General features: G+C 45.4%; 1 protein-coding gene across 2 annotated transcripts in view; it reads right to left on the minus strand.

Moving 5' to 3' along the window:
- PAK1 (p21 (RAC1) activated kinase 1) overlaps window positions 1-15,026 on the minus strand; it is a 1,330,007-nt gene that overhangs the window by 130,614 nt on the left and 1,184,367 nt on the right. For both annotated transcript variants that reach the window (XM_044073352.1, XM_044073351.1), the window contains one exon: window positions 14,052-14,164. In XM_044073352.1, coding sequence (XP_043929287.1) covers window positions 14,052-14,164 — 113 coding nt within the window. The remainder of the gene's footprint in view (window positions 1-14,051; window positions 14,165-15,026) is intronic.

Genomic DNA, 15,026 nt, shown 5'->3' on the forward strand with positions numbered 1-15,026 from the left:
ATGGAGTGAAGGGTCTCCCCAAAGGACAGCTCTTCAGGAGGGGAGGCAGAGGGAATAGATTCCTCTGCATCAGAATCCTCATAGGCCGTGAAGGCCTCCTCCTGGTAGTCTGATAGAGCAGATCCATCAGAGGCCTCATCAGAGGACTGAGGTTCAGCAGACTCAACCCTGGGCCTTTTGTCTAGTGGGGGTTGAGAGCCCCTGTCCGGATGAGGCTGAGCCCCCCTAATTAAGGAAATAAGGTCCTCAGCCAAACTTAGTATCTGAGAACCTGTAGTGGATCCCTGAGAAATAGACTTGGGAGGCAGAGTTTTTTGTTGCTTAGCAGCTTTAGCCCTAGTGAATGCTTTTATGGACATGGATGCAGGGGGCCTGGCTGCTCCATGTGCTGGTGTAGTTTTGTCTAGGGGAATGGTGTCGGTAGGTTCCTGAAATAGAAGTTATGTCCTTACCATAACGTTCCATGTGGAGTGTTCATCTCGCCTTTGTTCTTACACATGGGTTCGGAGCCGATCCTCGGCTCCGTGTCGGCCGCTTGCAAGCTCTGCATCGAGAAGAAGCTCGAGACAACCTAATACCCACAATCCCCCTCTGCCTTTACCTCAGATCTAGTTTGCAAGCAAACCAGCAGTCAGAGAGAGCACACTCATGCCAAAAATTACATAAAGCAAGAAATCATCTATATATATATATATATATATATATATATATATATATATATATATATATATATATATATATATATATATATATATATATACACATGTACATCATACATATACAACCACTGCAAATGCAGAAGGAGAATACTCCAGACCAGGCACCAAATTGAACGTTCTTCCTGAGGGTGGGAGGGTGGGAATGCAAGAACAAAGGCGAGATGAACACTCCACATGGAACGTTATGGTAAGGACATAACTTCTATATGTGAGAGTGTTCAATCTCGCCGTTTGTTCTTACACATGGGTAGCGTCCCTAGCTCCATGTTCCTGAGGAACTCACGGGAGAACGTTCTTGAGCACAGTGGAACCAAAGGTTGCCCTGTCCCTAGAAACCCTGTCCACTTTGTAATGAGAGATGAATGTATGTGGTTTAGCCCAAGTAGCAGCTGCACAAATCGTGTCTAATGGTAGGCGAACTGCATGAGCCAGGGATGGAGACACTGATCTTGTAGAATGTCCTTTAGGTTTGACAGATAAAGTTTGATTTGAAGAATCATAAACGTATATAATACAATCAGTTAGCCATTTGGAAAGAGTTTGTTTAGTAACCGCTACACCTTTCCTGCTGTCAGCAAAGGCTACAAAAAATTGATCAGATTTCCTGTGATCCTTTGTTCTATCCAAATAAAACCTGAGTTGTCTATGGACATCCAATTTGTGTAACATATACTCTAACTTATTAGAGTGATTCTTGAAAAAGGTAGGTAATTAAATTGACTGATTAATGTTATTGGTAGAGCAAACTTTGGGGAGAAAGGATGGATTAGTGCAAAGAGATACTCTGTCAGAGTGAAAGATCAAATAAGGGTGTTTAATAGAAAGAGCCTGAAGCTCAGACACTCGCCTAGTGGATGTAATGGCTACCAAGAAGAGAGTCTTCCACGATAAATACTTCAATGGGCAAGAGGAGGCTGGTTCAAAAGGGGGCAACATCAATTTAGATCGTAAAAGGTTCAGATTCCAAGGTGATGTAGGAGTTCTAACTGGTGGTCTAATATGGAAAGATCCTTTTAAAAAGGCCTTACAAAGTCTGAGAGCCATAATAGGTGCCCCACATTCTTCCACATGAAAGTTGGAAATGGCAGCCAATTGCACTCTTAAAGTGGCGGGAGAAGCTCCTTGATGGAACAATTCTGTTAAAAACTCCAAGATCTTGTTTAACGGAGCTATGACAGGGTCCAAATTATGTGAATTTGCCCAGAAGACAAAACGCTTCCATTTACTAGTGTAGGTCTTTGTAGTGGAAGCTTTATGAGAAGCCACTAGTATATTCTGAACTGCCGGTGTAAGAGAATCAGGCCTGGCTAAAAAGGGAAGCGGAGCAGCCAAGCTGCTAGATGGAGTGATTCGAGAGAGGGATGAGGAACTCCTGATGAGTGAGTCAGTAGATCTGGCTCTGGGTCCAGAATCCAAGGTCCCTGAATGCGGTGTTGCAAAAGAAAGGGGAACCAAATTTGACGAGGCCAGAATGGGGCAATGAGGATTATCGTCCTTTGAAGGTTGTTGGCTTTCTGCAGAAACTTTGCAATCAGGGGAAAGGGAGGAAAAGCGTACAGGAGACCCGGGGGCCAATCGTGCACCAGCGCGTCCCTGGGGACTTCCCCTGGAGGGGGTAATAGGGCAAAGTAGCTCCTGCATTTGGCGTTCACTGGAGACGCAAAAAGATCGCAGGAAGGCTGGCCCCACTTGCGAAAAATTGTCTTCGCAACTGACTGTTTGAGGGACCACTCGTGAGGCAACAGGATTGCTCTGCTCAGCCAGTCGGCTATGACGTTGGATGACCCCGGGATGTGCGTTGCGATCAGAAAGCGACCCGTGGACTCCGCCCATTGCCAAATTCTCATGGCCTCTCTGCATAGCTGATAAGACCTGGTTCCCCCTTGCTTGTTTATGTACCAGACTACAGACATGTTGTCTGTCTGAACTGCAATAGTCCCTAGAGGAAGAAGGGGAGCAAAGTGTTGCAACGCTAGAAACACTGCCCTCAACTCTAGAACATTGATGTGCAGATTGTACTCTAAATTTGTCCATTCGCCTTGGACTGTCTGTCCCTGAAAGATGCCCCCCACCCTATCAGGGAAGCGTCCGTGGTTACCGTAGCTGTCGGCGTGGGTAGCACCAATGGTCTTCCGCTGGAAAGGTTGCAAGTCTGAAGCCACCAGGCCAGATGTGATTTGCATGTGTTTGTAATCAGAATTTCGTGTGTCAGAGGTAGCTGTTGGAACGACCATTGTGCAAACAGTAGCCATTGTAGAACTCTCATGTGCAGTCTTCCCAATGGTATCGCAATGAGAGAAGCTGCCATGAGACCCAAGACCTTCAGAACCAGTTTTGCTGGGGATTTTCTGGATGACAGAAGGAGAGAAATGTGGCTTTGTAGTGAGGCTATCCTTTCTGGAGGGAGCCGTAGAATTAAATGATGCGTATCTAATTCCGCTCCTATGAATAAGATATGCTGTGATGGCTGTAGTAAAGATTTTTCGAAATTTACGGAAATTCCGAGGTGAACACAAAGTTGTAGAGTGTAATCCCTGGCCTGTATCAGTTGACGCCGGGTGGTGGCAGAAAGGAGCCAGTCGTCCAGATACGGAAACACCTGGAATCCTAGGCGTCTCAGATGAGACGCTACCACTGCCATGCATTTGGTGAAAACCCTGGGGGCTGAGGTCAGACCAAAGGGCAGGGCTCGAAACTGATAGTGACTGGCTCCCAGCCGGAAGTGCAAATGATCTCTGGACGCCCTGGCCATTTTGATGTGGTAGTATGCGTCCTTCAGATCTATTGAGCACATCCAGTCGTCCTTCTGTAAGAATGGAAGGATCGATTGAAGCGTGACCATTCGGAACTTTTCTTTCTTGACGAAGGTGTTGAGGTTGCTTAGGTCCAGAATCGGCCTCCAGTCCCCTGTCTTCTTTGGAACTAAAAAGAACCTTGAGTAAGTTCCGAATCCTATTTGGTCCACTGGGACTGGTTGGATGACACTTTTTTTCTAGCAGCTTTGAAATTTCTATAGCTGGAAGGATCGATTGAAGCGTGACCATTCGGAACTTTTCTTTCTTGACGAAGGTGTTGAGGTTGCTTAGGTCCAGAATCGGCCTCCAGTCCCCTGTCTTCTTTGGAACTAAAAAGAACCTTGAGTAAGTTCCGAATCCTATTTGGTCCACTGGGACTGGTTGGATGACACTTTTTTTCTAGCAGCTTTGAAATTTCTATAGCTGCTGGGTCTCGCAGATGGGGCGGCACATCTGGGAGTCTTCTCTTTGGAATGGGAGTGGATAGAAAGGGTATTCTGTAACCTCTGGTAACCACGCTTTTTACCCAGTTGTCTGTAGTAAGATTCTGCCAGGCCTGAGGGTATAAAGCTAAGCGACCCCCGACTGCCTCCAGAGCAGGACAGTCGGGCCTCCTCTCAGGAGTGCTGGAAAGGTTTTCCAGGGGGTGTATCCCTGTCACCTTGGTTTTGTGGACCCCCTCTGCCGCCAGGGCGGCGTCTTCCACCTCTGCCCCCTCCTCTGCCTCTAGAGGGGGCATCACCCTGCGTGCCTGGGAAAGATCCTTGGGGTTTTCGAAACCACATTTTTCCACCGCGTTGCCCTTTGGGGTACGGTCTGGATGGGGTGGAAAACGGACTCCGACAGCAGACAGAGTCTTTCCCTCCTGTTCACACCAGGTAAGGGTCTCCTTTACTTTGGGGCCAAAGAGAGTGGCACCATCAAATGGGGCGTTAGTAAAGGAAGACTTGAAGGCTTCCGCAAATGAACATAAGCGCATCCAGGATTGTCTACGAAGAGCAATCGCTGAAGCTGCTGCCCTACTCGATCCTTCGGCTGCGTATGAGATCAGCCTCATGGATGAGTTAACAATGGATGTAAGGGTATTGAGATGTGCTGTAACTTTCTCTGAAACAGCAGCATCTGTAGTACCCTGGAGGGTATCTCCCAACTCTTTGATTAGATCCCTCTGTAGACGTGTAAAGTGGGTCAAATAGTTCAGGGATCGCATAGAAAAGCCGCTGAACTAAAAATGCGCTTCCCGTACCTGTCCATAGTCCTAGAATCTTTGTTAGGTGGATGGACAGATGAGGAAGATTCCGACATCTCCTTTTTCATGGCCGCTGCCACCACCATAGCGTCCACTGGAACTCCCTTTGTGAGGTAAGCCTTGTTTTGGGGTGCAGTAATATACTTATTAGGCTTTCTAGGGACTGGTTCCACCGTGTCAGGTGTCTCCCACGCCATTCGAGCAATCAGCTCCATTAACTCATCGAAGGGCGGAGTGACCCAGGAGGAGGAAGGGTGAGCACTAAATGCCTTCAGCAAGACTGACTCATCCTCAGAAGGGGGAAGGGACTGCCAATCACCTCTCTGTTTTAGGATCTCCAAGATGTCAGCAAAAGAGACATCCTCTGAAGGTGACTTTGGGGACCCTTCTGACTCATCCAAGTCAGTGTCCGATGTCAATGATTCTTGTGGAGAATCTAAGTGTCTCCTCTTACACAATCTTTTCCTAGGGACTTCTTCGGGGGGAGCATCCGAAGAAGCCTCCGAGGAAGAGGGGGCACCCTCCAGGGGTGGCTGAGACACCGGTGCTCGATGCTTGGATGTGGCCATTGGTGCAGAGGAGGATAACGGTCCTTTATGGGGAGGAGAGGCTGCTTCTACTGATGTGGTTGTCTGGGTAGACAACACCTTCCTCATGAGATCGAAGGCCCCTGGGTCCCGAGTCGAGGTATCTCCCGGTTCCGAAGAAATGGGGAGAATCCCCAAAACTGGCACCGAAGGCATCGACCCCGAGGATGGAACCGAGTCGATCCGAGCCGAGGCCCCGAGAGGGAGAGTCGGAACCGAAACATCGGTTCGACTCTCGGTCCCAGAACCAAGGATGGATCTTCGGCTCCGAGACTCCGGTACCGGATCCGACGGAGTCGAGGTGAATGGAGCCGACCGAGAAAAGGACGGTTCTGGCACCGAGGGCTCCACAATCAGTAGATCAGCCTCTTCCGGCTCCAAAGACTGGACAGGTCTCGGAGGAGGAACAGATGGAGATAATGGAAGGCCTTCAAGTCTCGACACCAATTGGGTGGAAACTGAGATGAGTTTGGATAAGGCCGTATTCTCCAGTAATTTCTGCATCACGCGGTCAACATCGGTGTCGAAGAGGGGCCTGGAAGAACGGGTCGAAGGAATTGAAGACGGAGCCGACCTCAACAGTGTCGGGGGAGGGAGCTCCGTCACCGGTTCCAAGACTCGAGGCTCGGACACTGACAACAGTTGAACACTCGGCCCCGAGGTCTAAGGTCTGTGGAACCGGTGATCGAACCTTAACCGAAGAGCTCGGAGCCGATGACTTGGGCTCCGACGTCCTCGATTCCTTCGAGGATTTGGATGCCTGGTCTGAAGCATCCAGAGCCTCTTGAAAGGAAGGTTTCAATAAACCCCTATCCATGAGTTTCCTGCGCCTATCTGTCATGACCCTCCCACTGAAAGAATGACAAATAGAGCAGTCTTCTTGCAGATGGAGAGGGCCAAGACAGTAGACGCAGGAACTATGATTGTCAGTAACTGACATTTTTTGCCCACATTGGCAACGCTTAAATCCATATTTAGTCTTCTCAGACATCTTAAATTTAATGTGGAAAAAAAGGGTGAGAAGTCAAGTCCAGGTAGTAAGTCAAATCCGGTGAAATTGTCAAATCCAGTTAAAGAAAAAATGTCTATCCAGTTGTCAATTCAGAAAGGGGTGGTAGGCCCCGAGGGAAACTCTAATAAGTTTAAAATTAAACTTAAACGGAACCGAGAATTCCTCAACCGTACCACACACACACACTTAGTCACTAAACAAAGTTTATAGAAGAAATTTAGTTGAAATAAGAAAAAAATCTTAATCTTAGCTTTAGTTGTTCGAGCTCGACCCAGTGATGCGAACGCTGCAGCGGCAAACTAGATCTGAGGTAAAGGCAGAGGGGGATTGTGGGTATTAGGTTGTCTCGAGCTTCTTCTCGATGCAGAGCTTGCAAGCGGCCGACACGGAGCCGAGGATCGGCTCCGAACCCATGTGTAAGAACAAACGGCGAGATTGAACACTCTCACATCACCGGTTTCCGAGGGAAATTCTATAACCGACTCAGAAAAGGCCTCCGGGGCCGAGGCTGTCGGTTGAGCGGTTTCAATGGACGGAAGTAGCAAGGACTCGGTTTCAGCCGAGACACTCGCGGTAGGCCTAGGCGCAGTTTCAGCCGAAACCACGGTCCGCGTGTGTCGGTCCTTGTCCTTCCGTTTCTTGGTTAAATGAGAAGTCGGAGTCTCCGACGGCATTTTATAAGAGAAACTAGCCCCAAAAAATTCCTCTGCAAACTCCGACCGACGCCTAAGAGTGTGCCGATTGAAGGAGGCACAGGCAGTACAGGCAGAGACGTCGTGGTCTGGGCCTAGACAGGGGAGGCAGTAGGAGTGGAAATCCTTATGAGGTATTTGTTTCCCACAAGTCAAGCAATTATTAACTTTAAGCGTTTGATCTGACATCGGCTGAGGCAAGAAAGAGTCCCCAACGGGGTACTTAGCTTTTTGAAGTCTTCGGTAGCTGAAGTTACAGGAGCTGGCCGACCGGCACTTGCGAACTGCTTCTGCTTCAGGCACCACGCGGCAAGAAAGACTGAGGAAGATGGCGTCGGCTGACACTTTTATACCCCAGGCGCTCTGACGTCGGGGAAAGGGTGACATCAGCTGACATCGGACCCAGACTTTGGAATCCGGCCGACCGAAGGGCTGCCTGAGGCAGGACAACCCATATGTAAGGACTGCAGATGCATCCTTGAAGGACATCTTTGGTGGCTAACTTCACGGCACCCATGCAAATGGAAAATAGCTGCATGACCGCCGTATCATACACCAATGCATTGTACAAACATGTACACAAATGCATGGATCTCGCCATACCCAACAGAACTAATACGTTCTCCTCAAAAAAGAGGAAGCAATCTGGTGCTCCCCTGCCATAAACAAACTCTACAACAGGAAGAGGAAACTGATGCGTAATAAGGTGAAGTCCCAAGACTGGAAAAACTCCCTTATCAGCCTCAGCAAAAGGTTGAGATCCTTCATCAAATCCTCTAAAGCTAGCTATGAAAACAGAATTGCAGCAGACAGTAAAGACAACCACAAGGCCTTCTATAGTTATGTAAAGAATCTCCATGGCAATACCCAGATTTGCTCTGAGCTACTGCACAATGGTATCTCCAATACCGAGCCAACAGATATTGCAAATATACCGGCGAACAGATTCAGTGATAACTTTATCCCCCCCCCCAAAGGACCAATCAGAATACCAGTAGATTGCCAGCCACACAGTATTACTGCTGCACAGGTTAAAACAGCACTGTCCAAGGCCAAGAATACAGCTTCTATGGGGCCTGACAGTATCCCTGGCTGTGTTCTACATGAACTATAGAGTGAAGCTGTGTGCCCTGTCCAATCACAGCCTCACCTCAGGCTTTGTCCGTACTGAATGGCGCACTACTACAGTCATCCCTCTCCACAAAGGAGGAGCGACTACAGACCCCAGGAAATTTCGCCCTTCATTAGCCTGACGAGTCTGATATGCAAAGCTATGGAATGCATCATCACGGACCTAATAAACAAGGACATAGGGAATTTCCAAACTCTGGATCCTACACAGTTTGGTTTTGTGAAGGGTAGAGCATGCCTGCTCAACTTAGTTGACTTTGAGTCAGTCACCAGAGCTGTAGATGAAGGTAAGGTGGTTCATACAGCCTACCTTGACCTGGTCAAGGCCTTTGACACCATTTCCCACTCAGGAATCATAGAAAAACTTACTAAGCTAGGCATCAACCCCTATATCACTAGGTGGGTTGCAAACTGGCTCACAGATAGAACCCACAGTGTGAAAGTAGCCGACTCCATGTCAGACTGCCGACTAGTCACAAGTTGAGTCCCACAGGGTTCGGTCCTGGGTCCTCTCCCGTTTGGTATCGATTTCTCTGAAGTCCAGGCAAACACGAAGGGACTCTGGCTGACAACGTTCGCAGATGATTGCAAGTTGGGAGCTATTAACTCCCCAAGTGATGCTGACATCCTACAGAAAGGCCTCAACGACACCAACAACTGGTGTCAGAACCATGGCCTTAGGCTCAATACCAAAAAATGTGTCTTAATCCCCTTTGGGAAAAACCCGGTTCCCTTGAATTACCACATTGATGGTAGTCCACTGAACACAGAAGGCGTTATAAGATATCTGGGAACCACCACATTGCCATTGCCACTGTGGTCAGAAAGTCCTTCTATGTGGCACATCTCATTATTAAGGGTTTTGCATCCAGGAAGAAAGAGGTCATTGTCTCCCTCTACTCTTCCCTCATTAGGCCAATCAGAGTACAACACTCCATTTGGCATGTACCTCACTAGACACCTGCAACAACTGGAGAGGCCGTAAAAGTACCTCACAAAGAGGATCCTACACCTTAAACACTTGTCCTATATGGACAGACTCAAAAAACTCCCAACTATTCTCTGTTTCATATCGCCTACTTATAGGCCATCTCTGCTTGACTTACAAAGCCATGTCTGACCCAGCTCTGTTAGAAATGCTACATCTAAAGAAATCCCAATCCCTCTGCACCACATGCTCCAGAGACCTCAACCTCATTACCACAATCAACAGAACATGATGGAAGGACAGGTTCATAACCCAGAGACTGCCGATGCTATGGAACAGACTTCCCATACATGTCGAGCAGAGCACGTCACTGGCCTCTTTGACAGAAATCTTGATGAGTGGATGGGAAATAGAAAATTCACCCTGGGGATCACTCCAGTGGGTCTACTCGACAGAGGCACTTGGAACCAAGGTTGGGTGACACGATACCAGGTTTATCCTATGTGCTAGGCTTGTAAAGGCTCCAGGGCCATTAGCCTAGTACACACACCTATGAACCTATGAAGTAATGCTTAGAAGGAAAAAGTTCTCCACTCCCAAAAAGTATTAGGGAAAACAGGCTACAAGAAATATAGCAAAGCTAAATAAAAAGGGTGAATACAGACAGAAAAGAAAGGCTAAAAAATGCATAGCTGGCAAATTAATAAAGCAGCTTAATATTCATAAAATAAAAAAGGAAACCATGAAGTGTGGTAATAAATGTTCTGGTTAATCTTTTAAACAGCAGGCAGGGCTAATGTCTTATGGACAAAGAAATGGGTTTTGAATGGATTCATCCTAAAATTCCAAGGAAACAGTCTAGATCCAGTACCATACAGGGATGCGGCACTGAATGCAACTTAGATGACAGGGGTCTGAATAATGTCTTGATGACCATTTGGAGCTGACATGGTGGAGCAGAGGAGTAACACAGCTTTGACAGCTCACCTGTCTTTGGGGAAGAGGTGCAAAGAATGTCCAGGTGCTTAAGTCCCATTTTAGAATCCAGAGAGAAAACCGTAAAGCTACAGGAATGTTGGCTTCAAATGTGGAGAGCCATCTGAAGAATTATGTCACTTGTGGAAGTGAGTGATACACTGCTCCCTAACAGCCATCACATGCTGAACCCCAAGGAGCTACTGGGCATGTGCAGAAGAGTTTAAGGCCTTAAACCCCCCACCCCCAGTTTCATATAGGTGATGAATCTACTCCCCACTGCCACTCTCTCATTCCAAGAGGAACAAATGGGCCTAGGGGTTACCTTTCTTGGAGGAATGGATGTTGTGTTTCTTAAATGCAAGACAGAGTTTTTATGTAGCAGTGATCATAGGCCTAAAATGCACAACGCATTTTTGTGGTTACTAACATAAGGGAACAAAAATAGCCCTTCCTCCAGAACAAACAACTTAGAAAATACAGTTATGTGGTGGCACAAGGCATTTCAGTTTCTGTTGCTAAACAGAATGCCACTGTGAAGTTCAAAAGGACAAAACAAAGTTTTTAAATACTAAACAAATTATGCCAACCATTGACAGACTCGCAGTGATTTATTGATCAAATTTAGCACTTTCATCTCCAATGCTGTGAAACTTCATCAGAACCATCTGATGAAGTCCTGCAGTACTGGAGATGAAACTGCTAAACTTGATCAATTAAATCACTGTAAGTTTGTCAGTGGTTGGCACCATTTTTTTTTTAGTAGTGACTTGTTGCTAACTGGATCTATTTGGGTCTTTAAGTGCTTTATGGGGGGGGGCACAACTCTCCCCGCACATACCTCCATGCAAGAGGCTGTGCTCTCTCCACTTCCAAGAGATTGCAGGTAATACCAAGCATTGTTGCACCCTGACAGGGACTACCCCCCCCCCCTTTGTCCACCATAGAGAAAACTGAGATTTAAACAAATATGCATTTCTGCAAACTCTGCACTGAATCTGCTTTCAGACTACTGTTGCACAAATTACCATAGCAGAAGCTCTGACAGAGACTTGTGTGTAGTAATGCATCAGTTGGAATCATGATCAGTATAGTCAATCAGCTGGCCTCCATTTTCCAGTAGTTAAGGAGATGAAAGAGTCTAATGAACCCACCTGTCGAAGTAGCCATTTCCCAAGATGCTGAGAAATTTAGAAGGCTGCCTCTCAGGGGGACAGGGGAGATTCAGGTTGTGATCAAAGGGATATTCTCTGTTGCTGATACTGTACGATGGAGGAGCATTTACCTCTTTGGGATTTTTGAGCTACAGTCAGTCTCCTGTAGGATGTCTTTTTCCATAGATGGAAAAAAAAATCTGCAGTACTACGGCTTGTTGCATGACACAAGTGTTAACAAAGCAACTAAGTTGTCATAAGGTTTGCCATGCATTATACTGATATACACAACCTGTGTGTTAATAATCTCAGGATAAGCTTCTGTCCTATCCATATCTCCTGACTGCTACTCTTAACCACATCCATTAACTCCTGTATACACCCACCTGCTTACTGTTAAGCAGCAATAATCAAAACACCAACAAAATTTGCGTATTGGACATGGATTGCTGCATAAAAAAAAACTGTAAAGTGAAGACAGGATAAATGCAGCAGCAAAACCTCCTACTACATTGGTCATAGATGGCCTCAGGCATAGGCCAACCAGGCGGCCGCCTAGGGTGCCGCTCCAGCAGTGGTGCTTTTCTAGTATTTGTTTTTTTTTTTTGTAGTAAAGACATGATTTCTTTAAAATGTTGAATGAATACAGTAAGACAAATTGTGAGAAAAAGAAAGAAAAAGTAATCTGGATGGTGCATGTAGACCAGGAAAGAGGCACCAGGTGGAGTGGGGGGAGCTGCAGAGCCCTTTTGGCTAGGGAACCAGTTGACCAAAGGCCATCCCTGATATTAGTACCTGTAAATATAAACATTTTCTTAATACCAAGATAGTAAAAAAAAAAATGAATTTCAGTACTTTTGCTTGTTAAAATCTTTACTGGTGTATTCAGGCTAATAAAACTAAACCCCACTAGTTCCACCCTCTTACTGACCTTGTTAGTCTAGAGCTAGTGGTGCTTGGCTTTACTGGTCTGAATATATCAAGTACAGACTAAAAAAAAAAAAAAAAAGTCACAGGCATTCAGAAGCCATGCAACTGAAACAGTGGTATGCTCTCAAGGGGTGATTAGCATATATCCTATGGGCCTCCACTACAGGAGCTTTAAGGTATTATACGGTGAAGATTCTTGCTTCACTTGTTCTCTGTTGCAGATTTTATTGAATACATTTATTAGATGATGTTCTTCTTAAACGCCTAAAATCCACAAGGCATTTTTGTGGTACTACATAGAACTCGGTACCATACCTAGATTTGTTCAACTACTTCTGTAGCAAAATCATCTCTACCCAACAACAACAAAACCCACCCTTGAACAACACCTGAGGTAGTGTTTATTGGTCAGTCTCTGGATGTCCACAGCAGTCTGGCCAGGTTTACCATGAGAAAGCTGCACATACCTGTCGTGTGCCACTGTACTCATTTGGTGAAGGATGGTGGTGGGGTGTAGCCAGAAATTTTCATTTTATACTCACAACCTTATACTGTTGCCACTAATGTGTGTTCAAAGAAAACATATGTCCAAATGCTACCCCTTAAATTCTGAAGGAGTGTCGTATCTTTTTAACAGTTGCCCCATAACAGCAACTAAGAGAGATTATTTTTCATTTGTAAGCAAGCTATGCACAGATCTTTGTGGCAAGCATTAGTTTAAGACAGTTATAAATCTTTTTGTTTCCAATAGCCATATTTTTTTCTGAGAATTGTTCAGAAAAAAATGTACTCCCTTGAGTACACACAGTATGCCTGGCTACATCGTTGGCTGTGTGGGATGCCGATCTTGCATTAATCTTCTATCAATATTAAAACACTATGGCTAGAGCTTTTCCTACAGCACTTATCACTGTCAGTGTAGTTATTCTCCTTCCACCACCTTGTTAATGCAGATGCCCAGGGGCCACCTCTGGTTGCCACAACCTGTTTGTTTCTAACATTCTGTGTGCCTGGCACTTAGATGGTGAAAAGATGACTGAATGACAATTGTCAGACTTCTTTTTGTTTACGATTCTGAGGTAAGCTATTTCCCAGTCAACCTCTAATGGGGAGTACTGGCCATTCCAACAGGGATGGGATGGGGCAGTATGCAAAGATTTATAGCATAAGTGGCAATTAGGAGCTTGTATACAAGTCACATCCTACATTTTATTTTATTTTATTTATTTATTTATTTATTTTTTTTTTTTACATTTGTTGACCGGGATGGTCCGACTGGATACATGTCCATTTTCAGCGGAGGCCCGGGGAGAAAAGCTCCACAGAGGAAAAAAGTTACACTTTCATTTACATACAGATGCTTATGACCTTTAGCAAAAATTGTTAGAATGACACAACATTACTCAGTGCAGCATAAAAAAGGGGTTCAAGGACCTCCAACCACATAAAGAAGGGGGCATCAAAACCTGAAGCACATACAATGACATGAAAACAGCATGTTTAACAGACTTGCTTCTCACTCTGTGTAACAAGTATGCAGAAGGAACTGCATGACTACTAAAAATATCACATTTGTTCTTTTCTTATTCAGTGAACATGTATAATGCCCTGGCTGCCTTGTGCCATTAAAAAATATGAGAGGTGATAAGCTGCCTTCAGAAATGAACTACACAATTCATAGTGGAACTGTTCCCTGGGCATTGTGTGAGAGATGTTTCTGAGCATTCCAGAAGCTCAGCCTGGCTCATCTTGCTTGTTGAAGTGCAGCTCATATAACCCCATCAAATCACCTTCAAGTAATTCTTCACAAGTTTGGCCACATTTTTAGATGCCCCAAAAAGCGAGAGGAAGCAACTTGTGTCTAAGCTGCAATACTTACCTATCTAAATAATTCACAATATTGGCATTTTTGTTTTCCCTCATGACTAGAATTTCATTGATAATTAGTTCCTTTTTAGGCTGCTGTTGTAAATTCATCTGTTTAATCGCTACCTGGAAATTAAAACAAAAAAATAATAAATACTTGAAAACTAAAATGAATACCTTTTTCATACATGCATTTCCAACACAACTTCTCCATGGCCAATATGCAAGGAAATAATGCACCCACTTATTGCAGCTTAAACCACAAAAGTCTCAAGACTCCCCCACAGGACTTGGCCCTGGAACCCCCACTGTTTAAAGAGTTCACAAACAATCTTTCCTACATATACCCTCCTGCCACATACAAACGTTTTTGATTATATGGTGCACTGTGTAATCCTATGACCTTACAGTAAACCTAACTGGCTCACCATTATAGGTTTTGGTGTAAGCTTGAAAAACAAAAATAAAACCAATGGTGAAACTCTTTCACAGTGCCAAAAGATTAAATGGCTCTCAGACTGGGCAACAATATCCCCTCCCTTACGTGCAGAGATGACTAAACATGGTAAATGAATTTGGTTACTTTACAGTCTGTCTCAGTTGTCACCATCTCCCTCCTCTCATTCAAGTGCTATTCAAGTTTCAAAACAAGGTTTTAACTAACTAAATAAATATGGTAAGTAAGGTAAGGTAAGTAAGATAAGTAAGACACATTTTCAGTAGCTTTACCTTTCTCCACAACTGCAGTTAAATGTTTGTTCTTAACCAGAGCACTATTAGCAGACGTGGGTGCCTTCTCACACCAGAACACACACACACACACACACACACACACACACACACACACACACACACACACACACACACACACACACACACGTCTAAAAGAGGAGGCAAACCTAATATGGGAAAGCTTGTGCATCCCCCTGCTGGGTGTGACTGGGGTGTGGCCTGAGGAACAGGTAAGATTCCAAACTCTTGTCAACCT

This window comes from Protopterus annectens, chromosome 5.part1, assembly GCF_019279795.1.
Source record: "Protopterus annectens isolate FY-2018-M chromosome 5.part1, PAN1.0, whole genome shotgun sequence".
Taxonomy (NCBI): Eukaryota; Metazoa; Chordata; order Ceratodontiformes; family Protopteridae; genus Protopterus; species Protopterus annectens.